At 35.3% G+C, this 17,399-nt stretch overlaps 1 protein-coding gene across 8 annotated transcripts in view; it reads left to right on the forward strand.

Annotated features, from left to right (window-relative positions):
- SORBS2 (sorbin and SH3 domain containing 2) overlaps nt 1-17,399 on the forward strand; it is a 203,984-nt gene that overhangs the window by 151,174 nt on the left and 35,411 nt on the right. For 4 of the 8 annotated variants that reach the window (XM_083860950.1, XM_083860951.1, XM_083860952.1 and 1 more), the window contains 5 exons: nt 4,093-4,159; nt 4,970-5,014; nt 6,175-6,358; nt 9,373-9,487; nt 16,617-16,700. In XM_083860950.1, coding sequence (XP_083717076.1) covers nt 4,093-4,159; nt 4,970-5,014; nt 6,175-6,358; nt 9,373-9,487; nt 16,617-16,700 — 495 coding nt within the window. Of the gene's footprint in view, nt 1-4,092; nt 4,164-4,969; nt 5,015-6,174; nt 6,359-9,372; nt 9,488-16,616; nt 16,701-17,399 lie in introns of all 8 variants that reach the window. The other 4 variants (XM_083860955.1, XM_083860957.1, XM_083860953.1 and 1 more) reach the window with 2 other exon arrangements.

Raw genomic sequence — 17,399 nt, forward strand, 5'->3', positions numbered from 1 at the left:
TTGTGCTTTTTTAGTAGCAGATTGTTCTAATAGGGTGCATATCAGTTATATAAAATTATAACAGAAATCCCCCTTAAGTGTGCCTAATGAAGCTGGCAATCTGCCAAACTATATTTAACTTTCAGGTTGTATGATCTGAGTCTTTCAGATTTTCTCCTGAAAATATAATTCAGTTTGAATTAGGACATTTTCAGGCTGGTTTTGCTCTGGTTTTTTGTTGTGTTTCAATTTTAAGAAATCTTATAGCCTGTAATCTTAGTATTACAGAAATAACTCTCACAATGAGATATAAGTTGAAACTTTATGCTAGCATGTATATGTGTAAGAGTGTGTCCTTTGTATCCTTATTCTGCTTCCTTAAGACATAGCTGGTAGTAAAAATGTTTTCAAGATACTTAGAGATTAATTTATAATTGTGCACAAGTATATTTGAGCCCTGTGTACCCCAGCTGAGCAAGAACAAAGTTGGTATAGTTGTCAGCAAAAGACTCAAATATGCTGCACCTTGAAAAAGTGCTAAAAGTGCATTTTCCATTAATAGTAGAAGGTAGGGTGTATCACCTTCCCTTTCTCCAAGGTCAGTAAGCAATCCAAATAGGAATCTTCTCCCAGAAGGTTCAGCCTCAGTCCATCGGAAGAGAGAAGTTTTCAAATTAGTTCAATTTATCATTGCATGTAAAATTTAGAAGTTTCTTATTCTTCCATCCTTGTGAAAATGGTTAGAGTCTATCAAAAAAAGCAGTTAATGAAGATTCAGGGGTGATAGGTAATACACACTGTGTTCCTAAATGCTGTGCCGCTGAAAGTTTAGCATGTCATTAAGAACTCAGGAGTATCTGTGTTCCACATTTTGAGTGCTTCTCAGGAGTAAAGAGGTTTTGCAAGATGTGATAGTCTCCTCCAAGTCTGTCTTTACTCTCAGAACATGGTTTGTGACAGCTGTTTAGCCAAGGAAAACAGAAAGAGGTTCTCTTCTTTCTATTCCTGCTAACCCATTCTGTCTCAGGCTTCTGAGAAGGGAAGGACTCCTGTAAAGCTTTTTCTTCACTCAGAACCCCCATCCCATGTTATCTTTCTTCTGTGCCACTTTAGCTCCTTCTAGCTCTGGGAAATGCAAGTTTGAAAATTCAGATTGCCATTAGGTTCTGCCTTTGTGCCAAGCCCTGCCCCAAAGATGGTAAAATTCCAAGACACTAAAAATGAAGTCTCTGAAAAAGAGAGGGTAAAATACTGTTCACTCAGAAAAGTGTTCAGTCAAATATAGCACCATTTACCACCAACAGGGACCTGGGAAAGGAAAAGCCAGGTTCATGGAAAGCAGTAAGGCTGCACTGTATTACTCTATCCAAAATGATTGCTTTATATCTAATTATCAAAATTAATCTGTAGACTGAAAAGGCCTCTACTTAGTAAGAGTGAAAAAAAAATCAAATCCCACTAGGTTTCTTTTCCATAGTTAATGATTTAATATTTAATGAAAAAAAATAAGAAACAAAGGCCAAAAACCCAGAGGTCCACTAAAAGTCTCAGTATATTCTCAGTTGGAAGGGACCCACAAGGACCATCAAGTCCAGCTCTTCAATGAATAGCCCATATGGGGATCCAAGCATTATTAGCGCACTGTTTCCACCAGCTGAGCTAATCTCAGGATCAGAGAGGACTCCTTTAATTGCATGCTTCCTTATGGATGATTACAATACTGCAGTGATTATGGACTCTCCTAAGAAGCAGTTGCAGTTACTTCTTATGTCCTTTATGTGCTATTTGGCTGATCGTTTTGGCGTTTTTTTCACATACAATGATACCATGTTCCAACATTTAACTGCATCAGCTACAATATATGCAAATCAGGATGGCATGCGAATGGTTTTGTGCATTGTGAATACTATTAATCCCTCAAACAATGTTGGTGTGTGGGACCAGTGAATATAAATTGAGAAAATGTATTTCAAAATCAATGTATTCTGTTTCTTATCCTATCTTGTTTATAACTTATAGCCAAGTAATTGGCTGAGGCTTGAAACCTCTAGAAGGGTGTTGCTGGGGAGATGATGAGCGAGAGGAACATTCAAATGTCCAGAAAGATGTTGGGAAACCTTCTCTACTCATGTGGGAGCTTCTCCATACCTGATCTCTATGTGGGAGCCTCCTTTGACTTTGTGGAGGACCAGACAATGCTTGACAAACAGCAGAGACATAGCGGTAGTATTTATGCATTATTTGCAATTTGTTCACCTACCACTGGTTGGAAGACTCTTCTTGGTTCAATACAGAACCAAGAAAGGCAGTCACAATATAATGGGACTGTTGCTGTGGGAATTGAGGAGGAGCAGGGAGGTTCTGCTCATCACTGTGAATTCCTTCAGACCTCCTGGAATTGTAGACTTTTGAGCATATATGATCCTGGAGCACCAAACAGCATACTTGTTTCAAGTCCAGCTAAATTATTGTGACCAGAGTTCCACTAGTATAGATATTTAATACCTTTAGGGAAACAATATTAAAATGACCCAAATCTGCTTCTGAATAACTTACACTTGGCAGAATTCAGCAGTATTGGTAGGTGGGGGAAGGGACCTACATTATCTTGAGACAAAACTGAATCTCCCTTATCTCTGTCTTGCAAGCAGGCCTACATGAAAAGCATGACTCTGCTTAATTTTTTTCTTACCCAGGAGGATCCCCAAGTTCTTCAACTGACTTTCAGCTCTTATTTTAAAAATTGTTCTAATATTATTTAGTAGCAGTTTGATGAGAACTCAGTGAGTCCTCTAAATACAGTAGCATTTCTGCCTAGTCCCTTCTAGTAAGAGCTCCCCATTGTAAACAAAACATATTTGTTATGATAACAAGTAATCATGGCAAGGGTGTGATTTAGTAAAGATGGCAGTGAGGAACACATGCAAATCTATCCAGTATTCTGTAGGGAAGAATTTGTAGATTTTCACTTTTTCTTGTAAAGAAGAGTGAGGAAAGTGATTGCAAATTTGGTATTAGCTAGTGCAAGATAATGCACTTCAAGTGCAGCCCTTTGAATTTTCTCTGTGTACCATGAAGTTTGAACACAATGGGGTTTTTGTTTGGCCAGAGAAGCTGTGAATGCCCCATCCCTGGAGGTATTCAAGGCCACACTGGATGGAGCTCAGAGCAACCTGGACTAGTGAAAGCTGTCCCTGTCCATGGGAGGGGATGTTAGAACTTGATGATCTTGAACCCAGGCCATTCTATGATTCCATGATTCTTTGCATTACAACTTCTGTTTTTCTGACTACTTGGAATAAGTAAAATTTTAGCAGCTAAGAAGGATAATACTGAAAACATGTTTGCCTTTGTGTTAATCCTTTCCTGAAATATTATCACCCTACCTCAAAGAAAATTGCAGCAAAAGAGAAAATTCAGAAGGTGTAAGAGATGAAAAAGAAGCACAAGCATGTGTCGATATGAGCAGAGTTTGAGAATCTGGGGATTGCTTAGTTTGCAAAAGTAAGGATAAGTATAATTCAATAAGTGATTATTGAGTAAGTTAAAATTAAGTTGTCTGGAAAGGGCTTTTAAAATTGGTAAAAGGAATACTGTTCGTTTACAATCCAAACATTAACTCTGAAATATAGTGTGATCTTAGTTCTTTTCTCGGTAGTGTTGCAGAGTTTTTCTGCATTATTTAATAATTACATTTTGAAAGTAATTTAAGCCAGAAATTGCCAAGAGGTCAAAAGAAGCTCTTCTTACATGCTTGTAATCATGACTTCTGTGATGTTTCTATTTTGCTGTAAAGAATCTAGCATTCATTGTTGTCAGATATCAGGCACTATGATGATGAACTGTTGATCTCACAATAATTCCTATGTTCTGAACCATTATACCCTCCCAAGATCAGAGTCCAAGACTAACTCAATCTTCAGTGTCTTCCAGAAGCTGTTACAGGAACTCCTCAATAAAATGCATAAATACACTCAAAATACATGAAAAATATTATTTTAAATAGGGAATAACATATAATATTCCTGTCCAAAATAACATTGAATGTCTGATCCGATCTGTACACATAGTATTTTTATTTTGTCATTAATTGTTAAAACTGTATTTTTTTAGACAGTTGACAGGCCAAAGGATTGGTACAAGACCATGTTCAAGCAAATCCATATGGTCCATAAGCCTGGTGAGTATGTTCTTGTCTTTGTATCCTCATGTCCAGTTTGATGGGATGAGAAAATTGTCTACTGTAAATCTCCTACCATCTGTACTGCTTTTCTTTTGGAGAACTCCAGTGTTAGAACAGCGTGAGCTAGTAAACAGGCTGGTTTAGGGATAAATTTTGTGCCTGAATTTAATTGTTGTCATAGAATATCTTACTTGGTTTTGCTGAAAAGGAGCTTTGGTGACACTGCTAGCCTTAATGTCCTTTATGACTTGCCGCAAGGATGTCAGGGAACTGTATAAATGGCAATTACGCTCATTACACCTCCAGAACAAAAGAGAATTTATTCATCTGAGGTAGAGCTAACATTCTTCAGTATGGTCATACAGAATGTTAGTGGGAGAATGAAAAAATGTAGGTAGGAGAATGTTGGCTTACAAGCTCTATTTTGAACACTAGTCACATAGTAGATATTTAGAATTGCTTTTATGATAGGAACAACTTAACAGTCTGTAGCAGAGGAAAGCTGACAAAAGGAAGGAATCAGCTTGGGGAGGGGAAAAGGACAAAAAGTAATTTGCAGTTCAGTGCTAACTTAGTAAGTATGCAATATGAGTGACATGACCAGAAGATAAAATATAATAAGATGGAAAAACAGCCTAAGTATAATGGGAAGACAGAGTCTTCCAAAAGCACCTATGACACAAGGAAAAGAAATACAGTGCTTGATTGCCTACCAATCTTCTATTTGTATTTCCAAAAACAAAGCTCAGTTTCTGTGATGAACTGGCATGTATGGCACTACTGTAACATATGCATTTCTTTTTGTAGATGACGACACAGACTTGTATAATACTGCATATGCATACAATACTGGTAGGAATTGTTCCATATTCAAAATGATGCTTTTGTTAATGTCAGCAAGTAATGGTGTAGTTAACTCATCACGCTTGCTTTTATAATGCTTGTAGACACACTTTTTATTGTCTTGTTGAATCTCAGTTGTTCGTGCCTTTTTCCCCCAAATGAAACAAGTTTAATTTTAGTTTCATTCTTACTACAGAAATTAATTGCAGCTGTGGAACTCTTACTGTAGAGGGATACACTTAACACTGTGGTTTCTTGATTACATTGCATTTATTTTCACTGGTGATTGTTAGTAATGCAGCCTTTTCTTATAGAAATAGGAAGGGAACTACTGTGTGAAATTAAAAATACTAATTACTGACATGGAAAGACAAAAAGAATGTACTGAATACACTTTAAAAATATGCAGCAAGAATGCCTAATAAAAATTATTGTTTTACAAATTTGTCCATTTTTTCTATAGGCATTCATGTTGATTTTATTTAGCCACAAAAAAAGACATATTCATCTAAGATATATAATTATTGTTTCTTAAGAAGATTATACCCATATGGTAAAATTATTTCAAAAAAAAAACAAAATGAAAGCATGAATAGACTATGTGCAAAAAGGCCATAGTGCCTTCTGCAAAAACACCATTCAAAAATTTTTCATTTTAGTTTTTGTTGCATTAAACACGCTCTCGATAGTGCCTTTTTCTGTGCTGTTCAGATTTGTTGTGGGTCAGTGGTTTGGCATCTCTTTGTACTCTTGTGATCCTTGTCAAGATATGCTATTGCCTCATCATCACAAACAAACTAGTTATTAAAACAATGAAAAAAGGTGTGTTTCCTGCCTCTTCTCTGTCTTCTGAACATGGAGCAACTGAGGAACAGGATGAGCCTGGAGATTCATTACAGGCTGTCATTAACAGATGTGATGTATGTACACACCCATTAACTTCTGCATCAAATTAATTTAACTATACTGCACATTATCTGTTTGTAATTTTGTGTAAAAATATATAAGAAGTTTTCTAATAAGCTGCAAAATACACAGCAATCTACTTTTAAAACTCATTTACACATTTTTGTAATCTTGCCGTTTTATTGAGTTACTGTAGGTTCTTGTAGCATTCCATGTTGTGTTTTTTTAAGACTTACTCTCATGCTGGTTTTGTTTTATATTAGGTAGCTACAGTCCATCCTTCTCCGCTCAGGCACACCCAGCTGCAAAGACACAGACATACAGACCACTGTCCAAAAGCGCTTCTGACAGTGGCTCCGATGCCTTTAAAGTCTCGTCCCCTTTGCCACCCCACGTGCCACCACCAGTACCACCACATCGTATGAGGCAACGGTCTACACCAGAAAAGTAAGTTAGTGCATTTTCAAAAGGTGTTCTTGCTAAGTACAGTATTCCAGTTGAAGAATATAACAAAGGATAAAATAGCAGCTCCCGAATAATATGACTTCTAGGGCTTTATTCAAGGGCCAGTCAGGTGATGAGGGGTGATCTTTGCCAGGAGTCTGGGAGTCATGCACGGTGCTGTCTTTAGTGTGCTAAGGAAGTGTTCACTCTCATTCATGATGCAACCATGAGCATTAAGGATTTTTATTCTCATTAGTGGTGTTGTCCTGCTTGTGTTTCAGAACAGTCTGTGCTCTAGGAACTGTCTTCAATAGTTAGTCTCTGAGTAGGAAAGGCCATTTATTGTATCCAGCATCAAAGAGAAAGGATCAAAAAGATGATGTAATTCAAAATTCAAGGGAGGGCAAAACTGTACAAGAGTGTAGCAGTCAACTCACATTTCCCCACAGCTTAGAAGTGCTTTATACCCCCAGTTTTTTCAATTTCCATTTTGGTAGACCAAGACAGTGTTTACAGATTAAAGAGGCATTTCAGATATCTCATGGTTTTCTATCCAAATTCTCTGCACAAAACCAGGTACCATTGGTTAGAGTCCAGTCTGGAAAAATTTAGTAATGAATAAATCAGGAAAGAAGTCCTTATCCTTTTGATAAAACCATGCAAGAGACCTGAACACAAATCCTGTTGACTTCAGCATATCTGTAGGTACTAGCTCAAACAAAAAATATTTTTTTTAGTGTTTACATTAATTAATACATATTAATATAATATTATGCTATTATAAATGTATATGTGTGTAGCTATATATTATATATTATATAGGTAATATTTTTCCTCTCATCTGTGCTTCCAAGCTCCCCTCTCTTGGTTACACTCAAGTAACAAAAGAAAATTTGACCATTTTTGTCAGCTTGGACAGTGTAAATATATTTATATGTAGAAATTGAATTATATTAAACATTTTCAAGTAATTAGCAGTTAGAATAAATATTATGAGGAAAGACCACGCAAAATGTTTAAGATTAAGACACGACTATGGCTTTTTGAAAAATTTGTAGGTAGTGGCAATCCAAAATGTCATTCAGTAGATACACATACTGTGGAGGAAGATGAGATTGCTTGATGATTACTGATTTTGGCTTCCCTGTTACCAAGGGCAGATTGTCAGGAGGAAATGCTAAAAGTTTGAGTTGGGCTGCCTCACAGAGGCCATGAGGCTTGAAGTTCATTAGCAGGTCATACAGAAGTGCAGATTATTTAGCAAGACACCAAAATGTGGTACTGTTTAGCTTTGATCTCTGAAGTTGTGTGAGTTGGTAGGCCAAATGCTTCCATCACAAAAACAGGCCTGTTGCAATTCCTTTTGTCAAGCTTGGAAAGAACTGCTCAGCACTGAATTTGGCTATTTAACCTCCCCTTTTAAATCTCCTGCATGATACGAAAGGCAGTGGAAACGTGTGTTCTCCAGGCCAAGGAATGCCAAATGTGTTAGTTATGCTTTGCCCACTGCTGAAAGCTATAGCTTGTCAATCTTTTCCTGCCATTGGGAGGTTCTTTTTTTAATTGCCTATAAAGCCGGAGTATTTAAAATTTTATGTAAGAGGCTTAGGTCCACATATATCACGTTTCATAGCTGAGAGGCAAGATATGGTTTGCATTAGCAGTTGAGCTCAAAATATAGTCCATACAAGATAAAGGGTTTAAACTGCAAATTTGTTGAACTGAGTGTGAATCAGAATTTCAGTAGCATCCTTTTTTTCTTCAGTGGCTTCCAGTATAATGCAGCTTCATCAGAATATTTCCGTTTTCCTGTTCATTCTCAAAAAATGCAACCTTTTCTGCTCTGAAAATAATTTTTCCTTGGTGAAAATAAACAATAAAGCCATGTAGAACTACTTCCCTTGAAATGTAGGGCATTTTATAAATAGAGATAAATAGAGATGTCTGTGTCCCTGAAATGCACTTGGAAGCATACTATAAACAAAAGCTACCCCATAGATTTTTTTTAAGGCAGATGAGATGTGCATTATGATGTCAGGTCACATCAAACCAAGTCACACCGGAAAGACTAATAGAACTAATAGAACTAATAAAATTTAATCTGCGTGTGCTCTTTCTTATAAAAACAGACAATAGCTGGTAGTATTTCCCATTCCCTTTCATCCAACCTTTGAGTCACTAGTGGGTCATTTTACACAAAGTTAAGTAAAAATATGTATGAACTACAATTTTCCAGGTACAATGAAGTTAGGTACTACAAGAACTGCAATGAAAAGGTAGCTCTCACTGTAACTAGCTAAGTATTCCCCCAAAACACATAGGTAGCTAGTAATATGACATAGTAAATGACTGAAAAAATAGTAGCATGTGTCCTTTTTATTCTTTACATAGCATTATTAAATGGAAAGCAAATTTTAATTGTAGAGAAAATGAATACATTTCTATTCCATCAACAGCCAAATTCTTCTGCTTGTTTATCTATTCAAGAGAGAGAAACAATATGCTGCTTACAAGGATATTTGGAAGCAATTCTACTACAGATTAGTATAATGACCATCACACTGTCTTTTAAAATAATTCCTCATTTTTTGCCTGAGAAGACTTTATAACTTTTTCAATATGGCCTTATCATCGTATCATGTGATGACAAAAATATCTACCACTTGCCTATATTAGTAGAGCGCACAAAACATGTAGAGTTATTTGCAATGGTTTGCATGTTTTTTGACATGATATGCCAGGGTAGTTTTTAAACTGATCTACTAGTTAAAAGAAAAACATGAGTGATTACAGGCTGGACATCTCTAGCATTTTCCTGCTGTACTGGGCATTTCTGCTGTAAATAGGTCAGGATGATACAGTAAAACACTGGGAGGCCAGGCTAGATGTTCCACAGCTGAGATCTGGAAAGATTAGCTGTTCTGAACATCATTTGGCTTTGTGGGTTTCCATTGTACAGCTGTAAAGCACAAGGTGATGACAGTAAATTAGCTGAGTTGCTTGTATTTGTTGTTTAGGAATGACTGGGATCCTCCTGACAGAAAGGTAGATACTCGCAAGTTCCGTTCTGAACCAAGGAGTATTTTTGAATATGAGCCGGGAAAGTCATCAATCCTTGAACACGAAAGACCGGTAAGACACATAAATGAAATGAGTAATACAGTAAGAGATTTGGTAAGAGGTTAGCTTTTTATTATTTACTATTATTAATAACTACTTACAGGAATATTGAAGATTCATTTTCAAATACAATTTTGCAACAATTTGTCTTTGCTCTTGTCTGATGGTTATATTGAAAAACTGAGTTTGGCTTATTTGCTCAACTTACATCTTCCAGTGTTTCCAAGAAATCACTACCGTGCAAACCTCATGGATGAGAGGCAGAACAGATGCAAACTGCTTTTTCTAATTAGTGTGCATCTACAGCACTTATTTTCAGTAGTATTAACAGCATATATAATATCTGACTAATTAATGCAGAAAAAAAAAATTGCATTTTAAGGATGTGCTGAATTGCATATCTAAGGAGATTTTGGTCAAATACTGGCCAAGGTTGCCCAGACAGGACTTGTCTGAACACAGCCCTGAGCAACCTGATATGATTAGACCTATCTTTAACAGAAGGTTGGGCTAGATGACCTTTGGGGGTACTGTCCAGCCTCAAATACTCTGTGATTTGAGTGAGTGTACATTATGAATGTACGTTACCATGTAACTAGAAGTCTTTATTCCTGCTTTCTGAATAATGACTGCAAATGTGGAATAAAGCTATGCTTAATGCTTGCAAAATGACAATTAACAGAAGTTTTCATTTGCCGAAAGATATTCACACAGCCCTTCTAATTTAGCTTTGTGCTGTCTTAACACTTTCTTATTTTAGGAAAGCTGTTACATATCAATGGCAATATTTTCTTTTCTTGGCCTTTTACTTTGAGGTTGCAGTGTTTGAGGAAGTCCAGTTTTAAAGATAATGTTTATGAAATCAGTATTGGATTATTATTTCCTTCTGTATAACATGCTTGTTCACAGAATTTATTTTGCCAATTTAAAGCAAATTAACAAAATTACTGAATTTCTGAATACGCAGTATATCAACAGTGTGAAATACCTGAACCAAGCACCTTTTCCTTTGTTTTTGTGGTCTTTGCAGGAATCTAATTTTTGTTATCTAGAAAACACAAAACTCTTTTTCTGTGAAATTGAGTTCTTGCCGAACTGATGTGTTTTTTCAAGAGGAAATTGGCATTTCTGTAGGAACTGGTAATGAATCAATATAATTAGTATCTGAGTATCTGAGATGAATTTAACAAATAATTTATTTAAAAGGCAGTGTCATTTGTCCTGAACACTTTTTGAGTGTTGTGGTTGCATTATAAACACTGAGGTAATTTTCCAATTACCAATTTCCTTCCTAATGCCAAAGAGTAATAGCAGATTCAAATTAAAAATAAGAAAAGTACATGGATTTCAGTGTATTCAAAGAGTGGTCTCACTTTTCTAATAAATTACGTTTTCCCCTAATGTAATGTGAACAAAAGTAATTCATATAGCAATTGCAGTGCTGATGAATGTTGTCAGAACTACATTTTTTCAATTCTAGCAAACTAATGAAATAAAAAAGTGAGGTTTTATGACTATCCCTGAATCCTTTTTCCCATTTACTTATGCATTTTACTTTTCTAATCTAAATCAAGAGATGGAATTTTGAGCTTTGTTTGGTCCTTAAAATATTTTCATGCAGAAAGCTTTAGTCATGTTGTACCTACTAAGCAATATCCATCAAGGTAAGGTCATATTTTGTCATCCAAAGTGTAAACTAAAAGTTTAGGCTTAGCTGACTTTCATACAAGGAACCATCTCACTGCATAAGAAATTTTTAAAGCTGAGAAGAGTATATTCATGTACGGAATAGAGAGGTTTTTTTGTTTATGTATGATTCAGAGCTGTAAAAAATTGGAAATTAATGTAAGATGAAAGTTGTGCTGACACCAGTGTAACATAGTTGAAAAAATAGGGAACTATCACAGTTTCATCAGTCTGGAATATCTACTGTTGATAAAGATGCTATTTACCTTTATGTAATTAAGATACTTCCTTTTGAACCATGTTATTAACAGAAAATCAATTGGTTTCACCGAAGTATTTGCTTTCCTAGTATTCATTGAATGGGATATAGAAAATAAAACTAACTTCTTAAAGGATAATCAGCAAAGCAAGTCAAAAGCTCTTTTCATTGTGCGTAGGAAAAGCTGACATCTAAAAATAATGTATTGGTTCCAAAATCAGACAAAAACTCCAAATTCTCAAATGTGTCAGTAATGCGTGAATTAAATCTTCCATCTTGATGATCTCAAAATGTCTGAAAAATTGTTTTGATGATACTGAAGGAAAGTATTAATAATAATGTGGAATATAAAACAAATGCAGTTAATTAATATTGCAAAAGATGGACTTTTATTGTGTCTGAACTAGAGAGTCATACTTTATTAGTTTTATCAAAACCAAAAAAGTCAAAGAGTTTTTCTAACACTCCAAATCCCCTTTTTTTTTTTTAAATTAAATAGTTTCCATGTCTACAAGATTGTAGTTATGCTGGCAAAGTAAACTGTTAAAAATACAAAATATTTACAGCTACCTTGTATAAGCAGGACAAGTCAGACATGACAGATCAGCATTCCCTTTATTGGTGTAGGTAGTAGATTGGAATCAGTTGTGATTAATGTGGAGATGCAAACATGGGAAGAATAAAAGAAACTGAGATTCAGTATAAAGCTAACATTTAGTGGGAAATACTGTTCAGCAGATCCTCACTGATCAAAAGAAGATCTGCATTAATCAAAACAATGGGAGAAATAATATCCTAAAACTTTGACCTAGTAACAAACATTAAATGGATAGATTGGTTAGGGATAACTGATTATCTTTGTTATAGATGCAGAAGGATGAGCATAGTTTGAAACTGCTGGATCATGTAGTAGCCGCTTCCATCAAACAGGAAATTAATGTATTTTCTTCCATAATTTGAATTTGTAAGAGTATAAAACATCAGCATAACAGAGAGACTTGGGATTAGTATTTTGAGATTACAGTAAAAGTTTGTGATATTAAGACATTAAATAGTCTTACAAGACATGGTGAGGCAGCTCCATTTTTTCCTATTTCAAGAACCCACTGATAGGGTGGTACATAGGTTGTTTTGATCTATGTTTCCATCTCCGGTGTCTGCAATTCAACTAAATATTCCTCTTTTTCTCTCCAAACAATGGACTTGTTTCCTAAAATGGATGTTTACTTTCCACTAATAAGACAATGGCAATATAACAAGTTAATCTTACTCATGTGTAAATGGAATTAAATTTTATTATTTACTATTTTCTACCATGTATATATGAGAAGCAATTATTCCATACATGTACATGTATCTATTTCTACCATAGAGTATGTATGAAAAAATCTCAGGGTTACTGTAAAAAAAGGCTTCATAAAATTGGTACAAGCACTGTCTCTGTTTTCATTAGTTGTTTTATTCTAAGCATACACCTACTAGTCAAATAAAACTGTGAGGGTAAATTTTAGTTCTAGATTTTTTAATCTCTGTTCAGCATACGAATTTCCTACTGAGTTTATATGCAAGAGAAATTCATAATTAGAATATTTCTTTTAATTATGACATCTTCTTTTGTCAAATACTAGAAATAGACTGGGCTTGTTCCATGATGTACATCTGTTGTTTTTCATTTGGTTTGGTTTTTAGTGTAGTGAAAATTTTGAAATTTTCTTTAGAACATGCACATTTTCTTTAGAACATGCACAGATGCTTTTGACATCTCAATCTGGTTATCTGAATATTCTGCTTGGTATGGTTAATATTCCATTTAAAAATATTTCTTTTCATAAAGAAATAGACTAAGTCCATCTGGTAGTAGACTTGGAGTTACCACAGCTATTTAAAAGTAGTCCAAAAGAAAAAAAAAAAAAAAAAAAAAAAAAAAAGGAGAGAAAAAGAAAAGCAAAAGAAAAGAGGAAAAGAGAAAATTCTTTAATTCTAATTCCTTAGAGGTAATAAAATGCCAAAGCCAAATTTACAACAGGCATCTCAGCCCACTATTCTAGACAGGCTTCAGTTTGGTGTCTGAACTTACAAATGCAAAATACTGATCTACATGTAAGAACCATTTAACTCATGGGTTCAAATGCAGAGTTTTGATTATTAGCTGTGGATGTCTGTGTATCAAACCAAGAACAGGCAAAGCTACATGTAATACTACAATGTAATTTTTTTCACTGTCCATGTTCTGTACTTGAGTATGCTGATGTAGTATTCTGTTGACCATCTGGTGCATAAGGCAAAAAGAAGTGAAGTTAATTTATGGTCTTGAGTAGTATATTTTCAACAAATAATCAAAATATTAATAAATTTCTAGATGAAGGATAGATTGTAGGATAGATTATTTGACTGACAAGTCATAATAAGGGATTTTCCTTTATTGCTTTTACTTTCTGTTCCAGTAGTTTGTGAGACTAAGTGCAGCTTTTAAGTCAAACTGATGCATTAATTTTAAGTCTCTTAGAAGGGAGATAATAGAAAAAGGTCTGTCAGCAAAACTATAGCAAAAAAGCCCAGCAAAATCAATTGCCTGTGTATTGATCTTGGAAGAACAGGGGATGCAGTCCTCTCCAGAACTGCCAGGAAACAGGGAATTTGCACCTTTAGTGGTCAGTTTCTTTTTGTTTGCTGCCCTCTGCGGTTGAAGCTGTAAATTAAGGTGGATTTGGTTGCATGGAGTTAGCTTCACATACTTTGTAATATCTCATTTTATTTGCAACTACTACACCAGAAGAAATGAAAACTTAGAAACTAGATAAAATACATTATTTCTAGCTTTTTCTTTACCAGCAGAAACACAAGGGTTTTTAATTTTGTAGCTAATTGCAAGAGTATTTGAAGTTGAAAAGGGAGGCAACTCCCATTCTCAATTTTATCTCCTTGGCTGGCTTGGGGGAACCCAGCTGATCTGTCCCTGTGTTCTGTCTCCCTGTAAGGAGGGACATGGTTCCCTCACTGTGCAGGTGTGGGGCTTCTTCTCCTCAGGGCACCTTGAGGCTCACAGGGAAATGTCAGTAGGCTGGGACTTATACGGCCAAAAGCTCCCCAGTTCCAACTCTACATACATTTAAAATTATTTATTTGTTTATTTATTTATTTAATGTAAATACATCTGTTTGTTGATACCAACACTTCTGTGAAAAATAATTTTTGGTAAAATGTAAAGGTAAAAACATGCAATATTTCAACATACAGTATCTTAGTTTGGAGAAAAGATGGAAAAGAATTGTTTAGTAATGTCTTCTCAGATTATCCAGATGCAATTTGTGGAATTTTTTTTAAGGTAAGAAAAAAACCCTTTAAATATGGCAAGCATTCTCTGTAATGGGAACCAAGTTGTTACACGGCAAAGTGATCTTCTGCATTTTGCATCTGTCAGTTTTTGCCCTTATGCCTTCATATCCTGTAGAAGAGAATCTTGTGGTTTTTTCTTAAATTAGTCATTATCTCTTTTAAATTCACACATTTTTAGTAGTCAAATCGTGGAATTAATTTTAGTAGTGTTTCTCTACAAAAGACTTGGGTGTCTATAGTTGAGTTCGAGCACTTGTCATTAGTACTGCTGAGATATGCCTGTGGATGGTGGAAATGTAAGGGCAAAACTCCAGAGGAGGTTCACTTCCTAACCCTTCTGTGGAACATAGCAAGTTTTTCATCAGTGACGTTCACTTCCCTCTGCATTCACAGGAGTACTACTTCCCTTACTTGAAAGGGCATTGTGAAGATGAGTGTATAAAACAACAGCTGGGGTCCAGATATTGCATGAACAGCTCATGGATATGTGAGCACCAAGGTAGTTCTGAAGGGTTGTTGACCTTTCAATAGAGCAGAGTTGGCTGTCCCAGTAACATCAAAAGCAGCAAGAAAAGTGCTGTAAGATGTTTAATTACCTGAAATAGTCAAGAGCACAATGTTATCTCTTGCAGAAAACAGAAATAGCTGTATGTGATTGCTCTGGTCTACTGTCTACGGTGACCCTTTGGCTCCAGAGGAAAAAGTGTTACATATTTGATCTCCAGTGTTGTTCTTTATGCAGGACCCTGTCTTCTTTGATGATTTCTCTCTTGGACACGCCATAATTAGTGTCTAGGTTCTGATAATTACAGTTATGGAGAAGCAAATTTTAAATTCAGAAATGTCTTTAACAAGAGGATTTCTCTGTTTCAGAGATCTTTAAGCCCAACAGTTCACTGTAATTCTGTGCTGCATGAAAGCCTACATCAGATGCTACAAAGAAACTGAAGCTATTTAGAAAGTAATTAATGCAGCCAAGTTTACAGTTGATTAGATATCCCATTGAGAGCTGTACTGTTTTGCACCGTCATGTTTTCATGCTACTTGAATAAATCTGTCAATTATTCTTCTGTTCACTGGAGAAGTTCCTTAATACTGTCTTCAATTGCTACTTTATCCCTTGGCTGTGAGAATTTCCAGATGAAAACAATGTATTTCACTGTTGAAGAAAATGCTTCATTATGTCAACAAGGCTATGCGAGAGAAAGCAATTCACAGTACTGCTGCAACAAATATTATGGAATGCATAATTTTTTATGTTTGACCATAGGATTTAAAATACACCAGTTCCTTTTCATATGCTGAAGTGGCTTTTTAACATAGTGATGCTTGCATGATGCATATTCCTTATCTCTGCTCAGTGCTTGCTTCGAGACATCAAGATTCAGAATTAACATGATTTTTGAGAAGACAAGGAATGACTGAACGCAATACAGATAAAATTGTGTCTTTATTGCTGATCAGATGGGCAATTTCTTGCCTATGCTGGAGAAGACAATCATTTAAACCATCTTCCTAGCAAGGAATCTTTAGCAGCATTAAATGTAATTAACTAATGCAGTGATGTTAAAGAAAAGGTCAGAGCCCCCTTAGCTTTAAAAGTGTAATTTTAAAAGGCTTAACATCTTCCAGTCCTTGGAAGAACATCAACAGAAAGAAAAGTACTAAAGCTACCAGTGAATGACAGCTCTTGAACACAAATATTCTCTATCTTAAATACCATCTTCATTCTTTGATTTTATTCCGTTTCTTTCCCTGTATTTGTGTTGTCTGTGTGTTTGTTGTTAAAGTGACATAGCATTTCTAGCACTTTGCTCAGTGTGTGCCTTTTCCTTCCCTTTTCCTTCACAACTGCTCCAGACTGATCGCATAACCCCAGATGACATAGATTTAGAAAACGAACCCTGGTATAAATTCTTTTCAGAGCTGGAGTTTGGACGTCCGGTAAGTGAGGACAGAATATTGACATTTACTCTTTAGGAAAAAATTTTTTTTAGAATGAGGAATTTAAATTACCAAATTCAGTGAGTATATGCCAGTAAAATTAATATAAGGGGTATTTTTTGAGGAAGGGCAGTAAAGGCCCATGAATATAAGTATTTTGTTCAAATAAAATCTTAAGTTGCTAGAGTAGTTATAGTAATAGCTTTAATAAGGAGTACATACTAGACATATAGTAGTGTGTAAGTATTTAATAACAAGACAAATTCCATGATAAACAGAGATGATTGCTAGTTTTCCTAAATTTTTTGCATTTGGCTGCATTATTTTTGAACAATCTTCTAGGACTGAAAAACATGACAGTTTGCATTAGGGATGCTAAGTTACAGATCATATATTTTACTTAAAGGACTATACCTAAATTTAAATGTATGAAGCCATAAACAATTTTCTTATAGCAGGAACTACTGAGATGTTTTTTCCCTTTTTTTAATCTCTTATATGCATACATGCAGAATACTTTATTTTGTACCTGAACACAGAGATATATGGGTTTGCTCTGTTTTCCAGCTGGACACCTGTTTGAATGGACAGACTTCAGTTCTGATCCAATTCTCACAAATAGCCGTTACCCCAAAAAAGGGCTCTGGCAAACAGCTGCTGTTTTAGACCTGCCACAAGCACTTATATTTAAAATTACAA

The sequence above is a fragment of the Zosterops lateralis genome (genome assembly GCF_965231275.1).
Source record: "Zosterops lateralis genome assembly, chromosome: 5".
Lineage (NCBI taxonomy): Eukaryota > Metazoa > Chordata > Aves > Passeriformes > Zosteropidae > Zosterops > Zosterops lateralis.